The 16371-nt window shown below is 33.7% G+C and overlaps 1 protein-coding gene across 1 annotated transcript; it reads right to left on the bottom strand.

Moving 5' to 3' along the window:
• Nucleotides 1-82: 82 nt before the first annotated feature.
• LOC128556098 (uncharacterized) lies at nucleotides 83-3449 on the bottom strand. Its single transcript, XM_053540001.1, has 5 exons — nucleotides 3347-3449; nucleotides 2945-2970; nucleotides 2235-2350; nucleotides 1099-1278; nucleotides 83-137 (listed from the first exon to the last, which is right to left on the bottom strand). Exons 1-5 carry the CDS (start codon nucleotides 3447-3449, stop codon nucleotides 83-85), a joined length of 480 nt encoding a protein of 159 aa, XP_053395976.1.
• Nucleotides 3450-16371: the final 12922 nt, after the last annotated feature.

Here is a 16371-nt window from a genome sequence, read left to right as displayed (position 1 = left end):
ACACAGTTGAATATCATATTTCAGTTAAATGGAAACATTTTATTCCGATTCAATTAATATTTATAGTAAATCAAATAATATACTACTCGATACAAATATCATCAAAATTTATCGTGTTATGCAATTGCCTCTCAAGACTAAAATGAAATAAAAATTACAAATGTTATACATGAACTGTATAACATTTGTACGAGTCAAATATTTAAACCTAATTGCCTTTGCAACTTTGTTGCCTATATTTCCTATAAGATCTTTGCCAAACTTAGGATAACAGCAACAGTTTACTCTCATTGAAAATGCACAAAGACCTCCTTAATAAGAGTCAGACTCAATGATGTTAAACTTCGTAATCATAAAACAACATCAATATCTGTTTTTGTAAATACAAACTTACGGTTTGAAACAAGGCTGATTTCATAACACGCTGAAGATGTTGATGTTCTGAAATAAAACAAATTGGTTGTGAATCTCTTTGACGCGAACACCATGTCTGAAGCAACTCCATTCAGTGGATCATCAAAAGATATCTTGTAACGACATTTTTCTGTTTCTACCTCTAGTGACCGAGTGAATCAAAAGATGTTTTCGACAGGTTAGGATAACTATCATACTCCATTTTGCAATCATTAACAAGGATGGATCAACAGTTTGTAAATTAATGGATAAGCTTATTCTTTATTCTAGCATGGCCCGATTTGATTGAAAATCAGGTTCTGGACAATCGTTGAAGCGCGGAACGGTAAAAGAGCATTATGACGTCAATTATGACGTCAAATTGCCGCATGATGTCCGGCAAATTAAATTTAGGGTAAATGAAGTCCAGCATAATATTTATAAAAATATGTTAATGAAAACAAACAAGGCCTTCTTGTGATTTATCGTCTAGTTTACCACGGTTCAGAGTTCAGATGCGTAGGAATTATATCACTAGGGCTTTAGTCGTAGGGGTTAAATACTTATTTGTTAAACAAAACATTTATTGAAAACGAAAGTAAATAATTCAAGTAATAAGGTAGGTGACGTTTCTATTTATAAACGTTCTACCAAACTGACAAACATTGACATAATGTAGTTTTAGAAGTCCTTTTCGCTACTTACCCAACTGAAGCATGAACACAAAAATATTGTAATTTTGTACTGTTCATTGTTCCATTTATTGTTACATCTGTCGAAAACATTGTAGAAATTCCGGGGAGGACCGTTGACTTGGTTACTGGTCCAATGGTTATGTGGCTTTTCAATTCACTTTTTGTTTCAACATCTATTTTTGGATTGGAGCTGCATTAGGGAAATAAAGTTGATTGAAAATTTTTAGATTATTCTGGAATGAATCTGTCTATTTAAAACTCTGACTGACTGACTGTTTAACTCTCGCCCTATAAAATCGTTATTTTCTTAGAAGTTATTTGTCGTAAATGTACGTATTATGAACTTCAGCTTTTACTGCATTCGAAATAGATTCATTCGTTTTAAAAATCCAAGTCGTGGTCTTTATTAGCAATCAACATTAGTTTTCATAGTATTGTTTTCTGGCCGACAAAAGATGTCATATCATTGTACTAAAACTTTTCGTTTGAAACAACTGATTATGTTGTTCCCATGCTCTGGATTTAGCGATTTAATGAAGAAATTCCAGACACTGCCGAAAATTACACTAGGTAAATGTTTGCTCTGAGTACTGGAATTTCTTCATTAAAATTTTCGTTTGAAATTTCAAACATTCTTATGAGTTCTCTCATACTGATAAAATCTGTTCAGGCCAAACAAAGACGTCATATCATTGTAACAAAATTCTCTTGGACATTCAAACAGTCTTATGAGTCTGCAGATGTTGGTAGTATATATACATACTTTTGCACTTTTATTTTAGTAGTATTGTCTTTGTGACGGTCTCTTTTTATTAATTGAATTGTATATATTAAAATATTATGTCAGTTATCAAGTAAACTGTGCTCGGTGTTTTAATGACTGTAATATTTTCTATTTTTAAACGTTGAACATTACAATTTGTCACAAGATAAGCCTGTAATATATAAGAAATATATACTTTCTTTAAGATTGTTGTTAAAGAATCAGTTTTGGTTTTGTATTGCATTTTTAGGTTTTGCTAACGATGTGTTAGATTGCTTCCCTGCAAAATCTGTCTTTATCTTGAAGTACAGTTACCGTAATCATTATCATCATCATCATTATTATTTTAGAATTTACGATGGTACTGTAGATACTCAATTTACCCAGATTTCACAGCAAGATAAATTCTTGATTGACACGAGGAAATTGCATCTCCCTGCGTGTAACATATAATCCTACTTCCATCGTTTGCTGAGGGAGAAATGATTTCCACTCCGGCCTGGAAATAAAAAAGAACTAAACCCTGTATCTCTGTATTTCAAAAGCACTTTCACTTGGTTTTATACACAAATTTTGGTACTTCAACACTGTGGTATTTGTAATATGTCTGTTGGGTTTTTTTAAATACAGTAAAGGGTTCAGTTGTCCAGCCTAAATATACAACTAAATGCCTCGGTAGCCAAGCAGTAGAGCGCCCATTTCGGGTAAGTGGTGTCTTGAGTTAGCTCCAACGTCATACCAAAGACGTGAAAATGGTACGGTAAGCTACCGCGCTTGGCGTTAAACATTAAGAGTCCTAGTAACAGAACTTGGAAGTACAGTGTCTATCAAATGTTATTGGGTGGGGTATCATGTTATATGTCTACGGCGCGATATTCTATTAGGGCAGAACTATAAAGTTGGGCACTGTGCTCATTGCTACAAGTAGACACTATCATTTATATTACAGTATAAATGTTTAAAAAGACGATAAAAATATATACACACACGCACAAGCACATACATTAAAAGTATTATTGTCAAAATAATTTTTCTATTATTGTATCTTTATGAAGTCATTCTTTCGATGTTAATGATTAATGAATTTACTTACGGCAGCTCCTGATATGTCACAAGTTCCTAAAAATAAGCTTTAGAGTTTGAGCTTACTTTGCAGAATTTCCATTCAAGTTTTAGTTGAAAGCTGATATTACTTAATTATGCATATAACAGTTATAATAGATAAAAATGCACTAGTCCTGTATTAAATGATAATAATATAGAATCATGCTTACATCACAGTATCAGCGTACGTAAATGATTAAAAACGTCATAAACACTAAGCAAAATAAAATACCAAGAACTGATGAGTTCCTCCTTTTTACACTGTTTTACAAGGCTTTACTGTCTACAACAGCGAACACTTCTTAAGCATTACAGAATCATTTAGTATTTACTAAGAAACTATTTACACTGCTACTACTAATACTAATACTGTTACAGTTACAACTGTTACTGGGAATGCTACTGCCACCTTCATCACCACTAACACCACCACTGTTAAAACTGCTGATCCTACTACTCATAATCATGATTATAGTCATGATGTACAGGTCCATCTCAAAAGTAAACAACATAGCCTTCACATAATGTTCCACATACTCCTACATCGAGTATATTATTATCACATTGAAGGATATATATTATCTTTGCGAAAGAAACATGTTTTTCCCTAAAAGGTTATGGATTCCTTCAGACTGTGAAAGTGATAAATCCTTTTCAATTATCCAGTATCTAATATAACTTATTGATCCTCAATTCTAATCGAAAACATGAAAACATATAAGAGCAGGAAGCATGATGTAACTCGTTTGGCTTGCGACTGCATCAAATCGCCGAGAGCTATATTGATAATGTTTTGGTCCGAGTTACAGCTACATTTTATCGGTACTAAAATACTATTACATTTGGAATTTTCACGACTTTACACAAGATCGATGATGATCTTTCATGTCCACCAGATTAATCAACGGTAGCCTGCAACACATTTTCTAGTTTTATTATGTTCTTTTGGATTACTTTCAGATTTCATCAATATTTCGGCTATTTTCACAGAAAGACAGTTAACCGAAACATCATACATGAGAAAGCTAGTCTCTCATCCTCCGTCTATTAGAGATGTTATTGTATAGTTAAAAATCAGTGATCTTCAAAACGCTTTTAATATAGGTTTCCTTGTGGCCCAGCCCATTTTATAAGAAATATATATGTTATTCTTTAAACATTCAGTGTGAGTACATTGCAAAACATAAGTAGGCCTATATATACATGTTATGTAACAGTAAACAAACACAAAACACTGTTACTAATTTTAGAAGCCCGCCCACTTAGCACAATATAGGGATAGCGCAGATCTACGGAGAGTTCGATCCTCGGGCGGGACGTATGTCCTCCGTGACGATTTGATGAAAGACATTGCGTCTGAAATCATGCATCCTCCACCTTTGATTCATGTGGTTGCGTGGGGTTGACAGTTACTTGCAGAAAACATGTTTTGCTGGTACAGAATACATGGGCACTGGTTAGGTTAACTGTCCGCCGTTACATAACTGAAATACGGTTGAAAAACGGCGTTAAACCCCCACAAAAAACTAATTTTAGACATTAAGTGCAAAAACAATACAATTTCAGCTTAGAGAGTTTATCTACGGTTACGGATTATTTGATGCGGCTATCAGACAATACACTCAACGAAATTTCTAATCTGTCAGTTTAAATTGTATTACTATATAGGTCTATTTTGTTAATAATGCACGAAATTTCACATACCGACATTTGAATAGGTACTGATTTATTTTTGGCCGACACACGACTAGAGTAACCGCCATAGGCGTTTTGACCAATATAGCATATTTTGCACGTGCATGACATATGTAACAATACGCATGTGTAAATGAACACTTTTGGCATAACTGACGAAAGTCCTACTTGAAAAACACATATCATCGTAAAATTGACACAAAAGCAACGCAGCCAGGCTGTCGGAATTTTACAACAAAATTCAAATCGGTCACTTAAATGAATTCTACTTGTGTTAAATTTCGCCAATAGAGCGCGAATGATGGATAACCAACGACTGAAGGTTCTTCTAAACGGAAATAGGATTTAAAATAGAAATAGCCATCAAAGTAAGAGCTACAAACAAATATCATCAAAATTCTTTTGAAACTGCAAAAATGATTATACACATATCATAAATATATCCAGGCTAGCAACATTCCGACATTCCGATCGCGTTAGTCTTATGTCAATTTCACCATTATATGTGTTTTTCTAATAGGACTTTCGTCAGTAATGTCAAAATTGTGAACGAATACGTGCACATATAAATTATACTTGTAATCTAGTATATGTGCCAAGGATGAGGGATAAGGTAAATGTAAAAGTCTTTAATATAAGAGATACACTAAAAATAAATACAAAAGATGTCTTACCGATACAGGTTACTAAAGAAAAATGTCTTTACTTTTTGTATAATAATAAAAATACCTAAAATATTGTAAATCTAAAAACGAAATTTCTTAAAAGAGACTAATTCTTGGAATTTAAGGGGTAGTAAGTCACTATAAAAATAAAAAGGTTACTTCCCTTTGGCTCTAAAACAATCAGAATGATATATAGTGAAAAATTAAAAATGCATCAAAATTAACCTTAAATTCTAAGTAAAAGGGGGCATAATTCATACCAAATGGTGTCAGAGTTATGCACCTTATGTCACATGATGAGGGTGATGAGGTGGAACATCTATGTTGAGTTTGAATCAATTTAATTTTGTTATAACTGAGATATAGTGAAAATGCATCAAAAATTTCCTTAAATTCTAAATGAAAGGGGCATAATTCATGAAACATTGGTATCAGAGTTATGTACCTTGAATCACAGGATGCGGATGATAAGGTTGAGCATCTATTTTAAATTTCAATTAAATCCATTTAGTACTAACTGAGGTATAGTGAAAATGCATCAAAATTAACCTTAAATTCTAAGTAAAAGGGAGCATAATTCATTAAAAGTTGGTGTCAGAGTTATTCACCCTGTGTCACTTAATGTGAGTGATAAGGTTATACATCTATTTTAAGTTTGAATCAAATCCATTCAGTAATGACTGAGATAATAGATTTCGCGACGGGATGCGACGGGACGGGATACGACAGGGCGGGACGGGACAAAACGGGCTCCTATATAGCCCCCTCCCCACCCCACCTCCCCCCCCCAACCCCCAACATGTTTGGTGGGGGTATAATTAGCTTCAGTACCTATTCAAATGTCGGTTTGCGTAATTTCGTGTGAATACATGCATTCAACCTCCAGCACTGTGTTATCTTCCCTTATCGGTATAGTAGTTTGACAATATAATATTCCTGCGCGGAGGTTAACATGCATTATTCACAAAATAGTAATACAATATAAACTGACCGATTAGGATTTTTGTTGAGTGTAGAAATAACGCTTTACCAATTTTGCTTACTAGAATTAGATAATCCTGTGAAAAAAATAAAAATTCTGTCTGAAAAGAAATTCAAAACAAAAAAATTTTAAAACGTTATTTATCAGAGATTTACACGGAGAAAAACACTGATCACAGAAATTCTCGAAACCCCATGTTTTATTTTCCAAACTGCTAACAGTCTAGATCTAGGGCTTTTTTAAGGTTTATATAATATTATCGTTTCTACAGAGTAGGGGACTGTAAGTTCTCGTTCGTATAGCAACAATTTTTTCCCAAGTGTATAACACTGATCAATGATTTCTAATGATTTATGGATGCAATACATGTGAATGGAGAGAGCAGCAACATGTGCTTTTCAAACATTTCACGCCTGATAATTTGGGACCCCTCTTCTGTAGTTTGATGAAGATTCTATCTAGACTACTATATAGGATCTACATTGAAATCTGACACCAAATCAAAAAAGTTCTCGAAAAAGAGATTTCTGTGACAATATTTGCAATATTCATGTTAAATTCATGAAAAAAAATAAAACTGGTGAAATTAAAAAAGTATATTATATTTCAGTGGGGCTTGAACTCCAGAGTCTGGAATGTACAGGGAACACGCTACCTCAAAGCTAAAGAGGAACAATAACACCTTGCTGCATAAAGACATATTTATATAATTCATTTCAGTTTCGGCAGCATACGTTGAATATAAAGATAAATCAAAGAAGAAATACATTATGGATAGTGAAAGGGTAAACCTTTGACCCTGAGTTATGACCTTGACCTTAAACCGACATGGTTGACTCGTGGGCTCTGCACATCGTCTTGATGAGGTGATCATGTGACCCAAGTTTCATGAAAATCCTTCAGGGGGTTTAGGAGATAAGCGTGTGTAGAAAATGGCCGATATAATGAAAAGGAGTTCGGTGACCTACCTTTTTTTTTTGCTTTTATGTGCAATAGATACTAAAGATCTTCAAACATGCAAAGTATGAAACAAGAGGGCCAAGATGGCCCTAGGTCGCTCACCTGAGAAACACACCATAACACACCATAACAGTGTAAACATGTTTGACCTAATGATTTCATGGAAAAAATATTCTGACCAATTATTAAAATTGGAGCAAAAACTCTTGAGTATAAATAAGTATTTTCTTTGATTTGACCCAGTGACCTAGTTTTTGACCCCAGACTACCCATATTCGAACTTGACCTAGATTTCATCAAGCCAACCATTCTGACCAAATTTTATGGAATCCAGTGTAAAATGCAGTCCCTACTGCATACACACGGTTTTTCCTTGATTTGACTTAGTGACTTAGTTTGTAAACCCAGATGACCCATATTCGAACTTGACCTAGATTTCATCAAGGCTATCATTCTGACAAAATTTCATGAAGATCAGTTGAAAAATACAGCCTCTATCGCATACACAAGATTTTTCTTTGATTTAACCTAGTGACCTACTTTTTGACCCAGATGATTCATAATTGAATTTGACCTAGATTACATCAAGGCAATCATTCTGACCAAATTTCATGAAGATTAATTGAAAAATACAGCCTCTATCGCATACAGAAGGGTTTTCTTTGATTTGACCTAGTGACCTACTTTTTGAGTCCAATGACCCATAATCAAACTCAACGTAGATTTTATCAAGGCAATCATTCTGAGGAAATTTCATGAATATCAATTGAAAACTACAGCCTCTATCGCATACATAAAATTTTTCTTTAATTTGACCTAGTGACCTAGTTTTTGATCTCAGATGACCCATATTCAAACTCGACCTAGATTTTATCAAGGCAATCATTCTGACTTAATTTCAGGAAGATCAATTGAAAAATATAGCCTCTATCGCATACACAAGGTTTTTCTTAGATTTGACCTAGTGACCTACTTTTTAACCCTAGATGACTCATATTCAAATTTGACCTATATTTTATCAATGCAATTGTTCTGACCAAATGTCATGAAGATCAATTGAAAAATACAGCCTCTATCGCATACACAAGGTTTTTCTTCGATTTGACCTAGTGACCTAGTTTTTGACCCAAAATGACCCATTTTCAAACTCGGCCTAGATTTTATCAATGCAGTCATTCTAACCAATATTCATGAAGATCAATTGAAAAATACAGCCTCTATCGCATACACAAAATTTTTCTTTGATTTGACCTAGTGACCTAGTTTTTGATCCGAGATGAACCATTTTCAAACTCGGCCTAGATCTCATCAAGGTTATCATTCTGACCAATATTCATGAAGATTAATTGAAAAATACAGCCTCTATCGCATACACAAGGTTTTTCTTCGATTTGACCACTAGTGACCTAGTTTTTGACCCGAACTCGGCCTAGATTCCATCAAGGTTATCATTCTTTCCAATATTCATGAAGATTAATTGAAAAATACTGCCTCTATCGCATACACAAGGTTTTTCTTTGAGATGACCTAGTGACCTAGTTTTTGACCCCAGATGACCCATTTTCGAACTCGGCCTAGATTTCGTCAAGGTAATCATTCTGACCTAATTTCATGAAGATCATTTGAAAAATACAGCCTCTATCGCATACACAAGCTAAATGTTGACAGACAGACAGACGACAGACGACGGACGCCGGACATCGAGCGATCAGAAAAGCTCACCTGAGCATTGTTCAGGTGAGCTAATTCTTAATTGTAGAACAAATTGGCCTGAAACGTATCCAACATCGACAACCGTTCAAATATGACGTCGTCCTCGGCAATGAAGAAGAGGATCATGTGACCCGTCAAGTGGTCAGTTTTGGCGCGATTTTTTTGGGATTGGAGCAATATTGGGCTATTGGCTTTCGGATATTTATATAGATACACCACTTCGATATCAAGCGTTTTCTCAAAGAATACGGAAATGCCCGATGTTTCACGATCAGACAATGCATATTCCTTCGACTAAAATCAATAAATTAAAGGAAAACCTGTAATACACTTATTATTTTTTTTTTGTTACAATATTTTGGCAGCTCTATATCATTCTTGATGAAAGTTTTGCAGACTTTTGTATCATCATATTGTAAGTTCCAGTTTTTCAAGGCGACTCATGTAGGGAACTGTTTTATATCAACGGAGTTTTAAAAGTGATTAAAAAATCGAATACGACCTTTTTCGTACTATATGTATACTTTTGTGCAGGTGTGGAGAAGGGGGAGAAAAGAGGAGGGAGTGTGGTTACACTGGCCGGTTTGTCTTCGACAACCGTCCAAAAAGAATCTAGAAATCTATAGACTGTTCTTACAGATTGAAGGTCAGTAATGGTCTCATATAAAAAAAAAAAACGACAGCTTCAGGTCGTCTTAAGGTAACTTTATAGATCATCACTTTTTCCTACATCTATTTTTCATGAAAATTCTGTCATAAATTAAAGACCAAAATAAAAAGAAAATATGGCGTTGAATAGTTCCAAGTGAAATGTCAGTTGTGGTCTGCTACCCTAAAAACGGCGCATATTTACTCTTGTCCGTTCAATAAACCCTACTTTCGGTTTCGATCTGCAAAACTTGCCATGTGGGATGTATAAACATGAAAACCGTCTCATTTCGATCAGAATGTATTCTTGTAGTGAAAATGTATAATTAAAGCACTCGTTCTCCTCATTCAACACGAATTTACGCTAGAGATGGGAAAATTAGGATCTATTTACTATGGACATCTTTCGACGACACCACGGTACACCACGGAAGCCCATTTTCGACCGGATTACTGACCTTATTCCTACAGACAAGAGACAGTCACAAATTATGTCCTTAGCCCGTGTTACTTCCTTTGATTCACATGCGCTCATGTAGATTTGTTTTTCGTCTGCAGCAGTATTTTCTAAATATACGCAGCGTGACGTTGACAAAGGTAAAGACTCATTGCTCGCTGGAAATCTCTAGCAGTCGTTCATAGGGATAAGTGCTTTATACATTTTTCCTATTTTTCTTAAAATACTTTCTTTTAAAATGATAAAAAATATCTTGTGCACAATTCAGCTCCTAATTCCTTTAAGTAACCATTACAAATATTATATTTCTTTTATTTACAATATCATTTTTTCACTGTCATATTTTAACAACTTCTCTATACCAGTGGCAAAATCCTAAAGCGTATCAAATATAGTCGCCGGTTCCTAACAGCGACTAATAAACCAAGTCTATGATCAATAGATAAGATCATAATGAGTAGGTTAAACTTCAAGAAAAACACTTTTACCATCGATATTTAATTGTCAATCAGAAAATTGAATTTGCTGAAAGAACGGGAAACCACATTTGACAATCTATGACTTTTTTAAATATCTTACGCATTTTGATCCATCATACATGGCATTTCGCGTTTAGACTACTTCGCAGTTAATTTCGTGTGAAATGTTTTCCTTAATTTGCAGAGACGCTATACGATATTACGTTTATAACAGGCATTCTTTGAGGTAACAAAAAAAAACTTATACATATTTCTCAAATAAAAACATGTTTTATCGATTCAATTTGACACGTTTCACAGATCAATGTACTTAGCTTGGACCAGGTCTGCATCAGTCACACGCAGGAAAGTTTTTTTTTTTTTTTTTTTTTGTTTTTGTTTTTTAATCCTGCTGTTAGTTTTGGTTGTTTCCGACAAATAATTAAGGGATCGATAAATCATGTAAAGTATTCGCAATTTTGATATGATATAAGAATTAATACAATCGCAGTTGTAAAAGTAATACCCTGAGACAATTCGCCATGTATTTAAATTTTGAAACGGACCTGTAGTGATAACTTTTATACGGTTAAACACCTAAAAATAACCTAACTAATCTTCTCAGTGGTAAATACATGTTCGTTCAAGAAGGAGTGCAGATTAATATACCAGTAATGACAATTTAGTATTACGTGTTTCACAGTTGTTTCCAATAAATCCGTAAGGACACGAGCATACGCCTCCTTTCAAACATACTCCACCTCCTTGACAGGGATTTGGGTTGCAGCCGGCTGAAACATGAAGGGGTGATTTCAAATGTTTTAGAAAATCATAAATTTATTCATATGTAACCAAGAAACAATTTATTTTGAAGGGATTTTGTCCTGGTCATAAGTAAAGTTAGAATAACTTAATCAGACAACAATATGCTCTATTCTGTTTAATTGCTGTTAATTATTCGCTGTTATTTATATCGAGTCATAGAAGACAGTATCAAGACACTACCTGTGGTACAAATCATGATTCCAGCAGCTTGTGTTGAGCATTTATCTAAAATATCGAAAACAATATTTCAATTCATTTTAGGTCGATTTCTAAGGGACGTTTTACAGCTGATCTTAATAACTCTTGACGCCTGACTAAATGGATCGCAATGAGGGTATGAGTTATGAGAAGCCTGTTGTTTTTTGTTTTTTTTTAATATTCAGCGCCAAGTAAGGGAACTTATTGTATCATTTAACACGTCTTTGATGTGACGCGGCCGGGGATCGTACCCAATACTTCACACAATCAAAGTGGGCGCTCTAGGTAGTTTTTAAGCGGTACAGAATGCTTTACAATACAGAATACTTTTATACCATTCTCTCAAAATTATCTGGGAATACCGTTATCAGGTTTGCAATGCGCAAGCAAATAATCTGAAGATATTCATTGGCTAACTGGTTCATTTTTTAATATAACCGTTTCAATTTGTTTTTGAATTTTGTTAACGAAATTGAATACAAAATAGATTGGATCAAAGAGCTCATATTCAAACTAAAAACTATCCAAACTTAATTTGAAAATCGTTAAACCAGTCTTACCATTCTCACAATGTGTTCCATTGTAACGTGAGAAGCATTCACAGTAAAATCCGTTATGCTTGTCCTTACAGATCCCATGACCGTTGCATGCATTGGCATGACAATCGTCAATGTCTGAGAAATAAAACTTTGAATAGATACAAATATTAGAATTCAGTAGTAAAGGAAAGTTTACAGACTTAGTCGGTACCTGTGATTAAGTGTGATCCCGTTGTACTTAAATAACACGTTCATAGAACCAGTCCTTTGAAAATTTATATGTAAGTTTATAATGCATATACATACAGATACAATAATACCAAGGGAATACACTGAACAGTCAATGCTACTAGGTAATTCTGATCAATGAATTGTGCACAGACCTCATTCTTAAATCTCAGACATGGCGTTTAAGGATTGGTTAGTCTTTCAAGATAAATTAGTTTCGTGATATGTTTATAAATGATATATGTAAGAAATTCCTTTGAAAGTATAATAAACAGGCAAACTGTTTCATTAAGTAGAAATATTATATGTTGCCAGAATTTAGAAACAATTATAAATTTCTTCTCTAATATAGTTGGAAAACCTATCGGCATTTATACAGTCGAAACTCGGTATCTCAAACTCGCTTACCTCGAAATTTCGCTTAAGTCGAAGAAATTTTCAAGTCCCGTCAAATTTCCTTCTGTATATATGTAATTCAACTTCGGTTACGTCAAAATTTGACTTACCGAAACTCCGGATGTATCGGAAGGGATTTTCAGTCCCGTCAATAAAATTCAAGTGCATTGTAAACTCGATAAGTCGGAGTGAGAAAAATATGCGATAAAATTTCACACATGCCATTGTGAATGTGGCTGGTTTTTAACACATGTCAATGTTTATTGCCTATCCAGAAAGCCGTGATGCCGACATATCAAAGATGCGGCGATTATCAAAGTTAAATTATGTCATACTTGTTTATACGTGCCATAATGATAATTGTTTGATGTAAACATTAGACTTCTTTAATTAGCAGTCATTTGTTTTTGAGACGTTATGAAAATTGCTTTTTATTTAAACTAATGATTTTACTAGTTTGAACAGCTGGGATCTTTAATAAGGATTAATTAGAGTAAACGCGATGAGACTGTATAAACATTAACTGTTGGGGGAAAGCATCATTCGTTCAAAATGCCAAATCGAAATGCTGGCAATCCTCCGGCAGAGAAACGTGGTGCAAAAAAGAAACTTGACTCAAAAACATTTGAGGTTAGTATCATTTTTATTTTTCGAAAAAATTTATAAAAACTTTGATAAACACAAACTGTGCGGAATCGTGTATGCGTAAAGTACCGACCGCGTATAGACGGCATCAAGGAAACAGTCTCTATTTTTTATCAATTTTTTTCGTAATGTGTACTCATTTCTGTCCATATACGTCCCTCCTCATAACTCGAATTTCGGTTAGCTCGAAATAAAAAACACAGTCCCTTGAAATTCGAGATACCGAGTTTCGACTGTATATCAAGCGAAACATGATCTAAAATGTTCAACATTTTTTGAATTTTTGATATCATGTATCATATATTCTAGGACTTTCTATATACACTTATTTTTGAATACACAGTAATACGTAAAATCTTTCAAAAATGCTTTGATAGAATGTTACAAAAAGCATAAATGAATTTACCACTTGCGAAAACTAAATTAACATAACTAAAACCAGACATCTGAATAAATATGAAAATTGGAAAAAAATGTCATCTTTTTTCATACGTGTTGCAAATATCTTTTATTGCCATTGATGTATATAAAAATATATGTTAAAGATCAAATATATATTCTTATTATGTAAAATTCTGACTTACTTTTGTCACAGGTATCTCCAGTAAATCCCTTTTTACAATAACACAATATGCTTCTAACACCGGCACAAATAACTGTATTTTCTTTAACACATGGATCTGGATTACATTTATCTTCCTCTGAAAATTCAAACGGTAACGTATACTAGTACTTACGTTTTTTATTTACTACTTGCTACTTTTATCACATTCTTTTTAATGAAATTTTAAGAAATGTTGACGATGAAATAATGAATATTTTCAATGTATCTATATCTTTTTGCAGTGAACGATTTTCACACCAGTAAAACCTATTGCCTATATTTTCACAGGTTTTCCGGAACTATCTCAGTACTTTCGTGTAGTGATTTCGGTATCATTAGAAGAAGAAAATGCAATGGATATTGAAGTATGTTAAGTCTGAATATAAAACTTTCATTTGCCTGATATTGCAAACGGAATGTGAATGTCTTCCGCAAAAAGACAAATCATCGATATAGGAAGTCGAATATCGAAAACTGCTCGTACGGCCATACATTCAAGTTTAATATCTTTGTTGATGTTGTATATGTTTATTTCAAATATAAGTCCAGCTTTCAACTGTGCGGAGATGTACTGTTGTTGTTCGCGTTAGCTGTTAGTGTTGCTGGTCCAGTTAGCTTTACGCAAAAGCAGTAATTGCAATATAAAATTAATAAAAGTAAATGTAATTAAGGAAATGGATTTTATATGGGAACATAAAGAAGGATTTCGTGGTGTCAACCATATAACTACTATTAAAATAACATTTTAGGAAATAATTTTAAACAAGCTCAAATTATTCTATTCAATTCTGTTTGTAATTCCAAATAATGGGCCGTCAAAACTTGTATCAGCGACATGATGTAATTATTGCAAAATTAAGTTCAAAATACTGGAAAATCATTATCTTTCTTATGTTCATGCAGGAACCAGAAAATAGAACATTGCAAGTCAGTTATTGAAGGGAAATCTAATTCAACAATGTTCTACAAATGAATGTTATTTGTGTTGTCATGGCAACCGAAATTTCAATGCACCCATACATTGATAATATTGAGGTGTATAGATTAAAGTGTTAGGGTTAAGATTTGGGAAACCAAAATATTACAGTTATGTAACGGCGTGCAGTTTACATAACCAGTGTTTTGGATTCTGTACTAGTACAAACCTGTTTTCCGCAAGTAACTACCACTTCCCAACATAAATCAGAGATGGAGGAGGAATGATTTCAAACACAGTGTCTTATCAAATCGTCACGGAGAACATACATCCCGCCCGGGGATCGAACTCACAACCCCGAGATCCGTAGATGTGCGCTCTCCCTATTGAGCTTAGCGGTCGGGCTTACTATTTGTATATAGGTAACAATTTTGTCACGGAGTAAATCATATCTATTTTTTTCTTTCTGGTAATAACTGTATTTCAGATTGATATTACTTTTTGGATATATGTTTCATAACATGCAAAAGTTGTTAACTGTTTATCATAAAATATCTTGAATTTACACAATTATATTCTTTTAAAGAGATCATTATTGGGACTTATCGACCTTGAAAAAGTAATACGGACCGAGGGCATAGTTTTGTTGTGACGTCAAAATCTTATGACTTCACAGCTGAAAGTAAATATTGTTTTTTGTCTCCGCCGTCTAGTCAATACGAGTTTTTATTATTAATCATATGACTATATTTAGACCAATTAAAAAGGACTTTATATATAGATTTCATAAAAATAATGTTTGTTTTACGTCTTTTGTATATACGTATCATATCTTGTATACGTTTGTGATGATGTTTGTATTATGTATGTACACTTATGAAAGAATAGAATGTCTATCTGTGTGCTATTTGGTTAAGAAAAATTGACAATAGAATAAAACTTGTCTCATATTAGTAAAAATGCGGAAAATTATATTCTTGCATAAAACCTTTGTTTTTTGCCGATTTCGGGCATACACAAACAGGGAAAAAACGTGTACAAACAAGGAGATTCTCGTGAGCACGCGCTGTTGGTGAACGTTTTGAATATGCTGTTGCGGGTCCAACGTAAGCAAATTATGGATCCCGAATCAATTTTGGACGAAGTCGAAAGTTCCGAGATTTATGAAATCTTTTCATCTGCATTTTTTATTAAAAATATCATTTTTCAACCTAACTTTACTTTAACTTGTAATAAGTGCTACCTGTCTTGATACGCGACTGCATTGACGTTCCTTATTATTGTATTATTACGCGTATTTCACTCAAAGTAAGTTTACACGCCTCAATTTAATCCCTGAAAATGATAGGCAAACAACATTTACAAAAATACAATTTCGTTTTCCAAATTAATTTGAGTCGAGAAAGTTGACATGCTAACTTTAAATCTTACACTAAAACTTTTAAAAAATGTTTGTGTCTACTTTACACATCTATGCAGTCTACTGA

Source organism: Mercenaria mercenaria, chromosome 4, assembly GCF_021730395.1.
Source record: "Mercenaria mercenaria strain notata chromosome 4, MADL_Memer_1, whole genome shotgun sequence".
Classification (NCBI taxonomy): domain Eukaryota; kingdom Metazoa; phylum Mollusca; class Bivalvia; order Venerida; family Veneridae; genus Mercenaria; species Mercenaria mercenaria.
This window is presented reverse-complemented; position numbering and strand designations above follow the sequence as displayed.

Excerpts from the sequence above, each read along its gene's own strand:
- LOC128556098 (XM_053540001.1), bottom strand. The coding sequence starts at position 3,449 with ATGGACCTGTACATCATGACTATAATCATGATTATGAGTAGTAGGATC. Across the intron at positions 2,351-2,944 it reads GTGACATATCAGGAGCTGCC|GCCGGAGTGGAAATCATTTC; the intron begins GTAAGTAAATTC and ends TTTTATTTCCAG. Across the intron at positions 1,279-2,234 it reads TATCTTGCTGTGAAATCTGG|CTCCAATCCAAAAATAGATG; the intron begins GTAAATTGAGTA and ends TCCCTAATGCAG.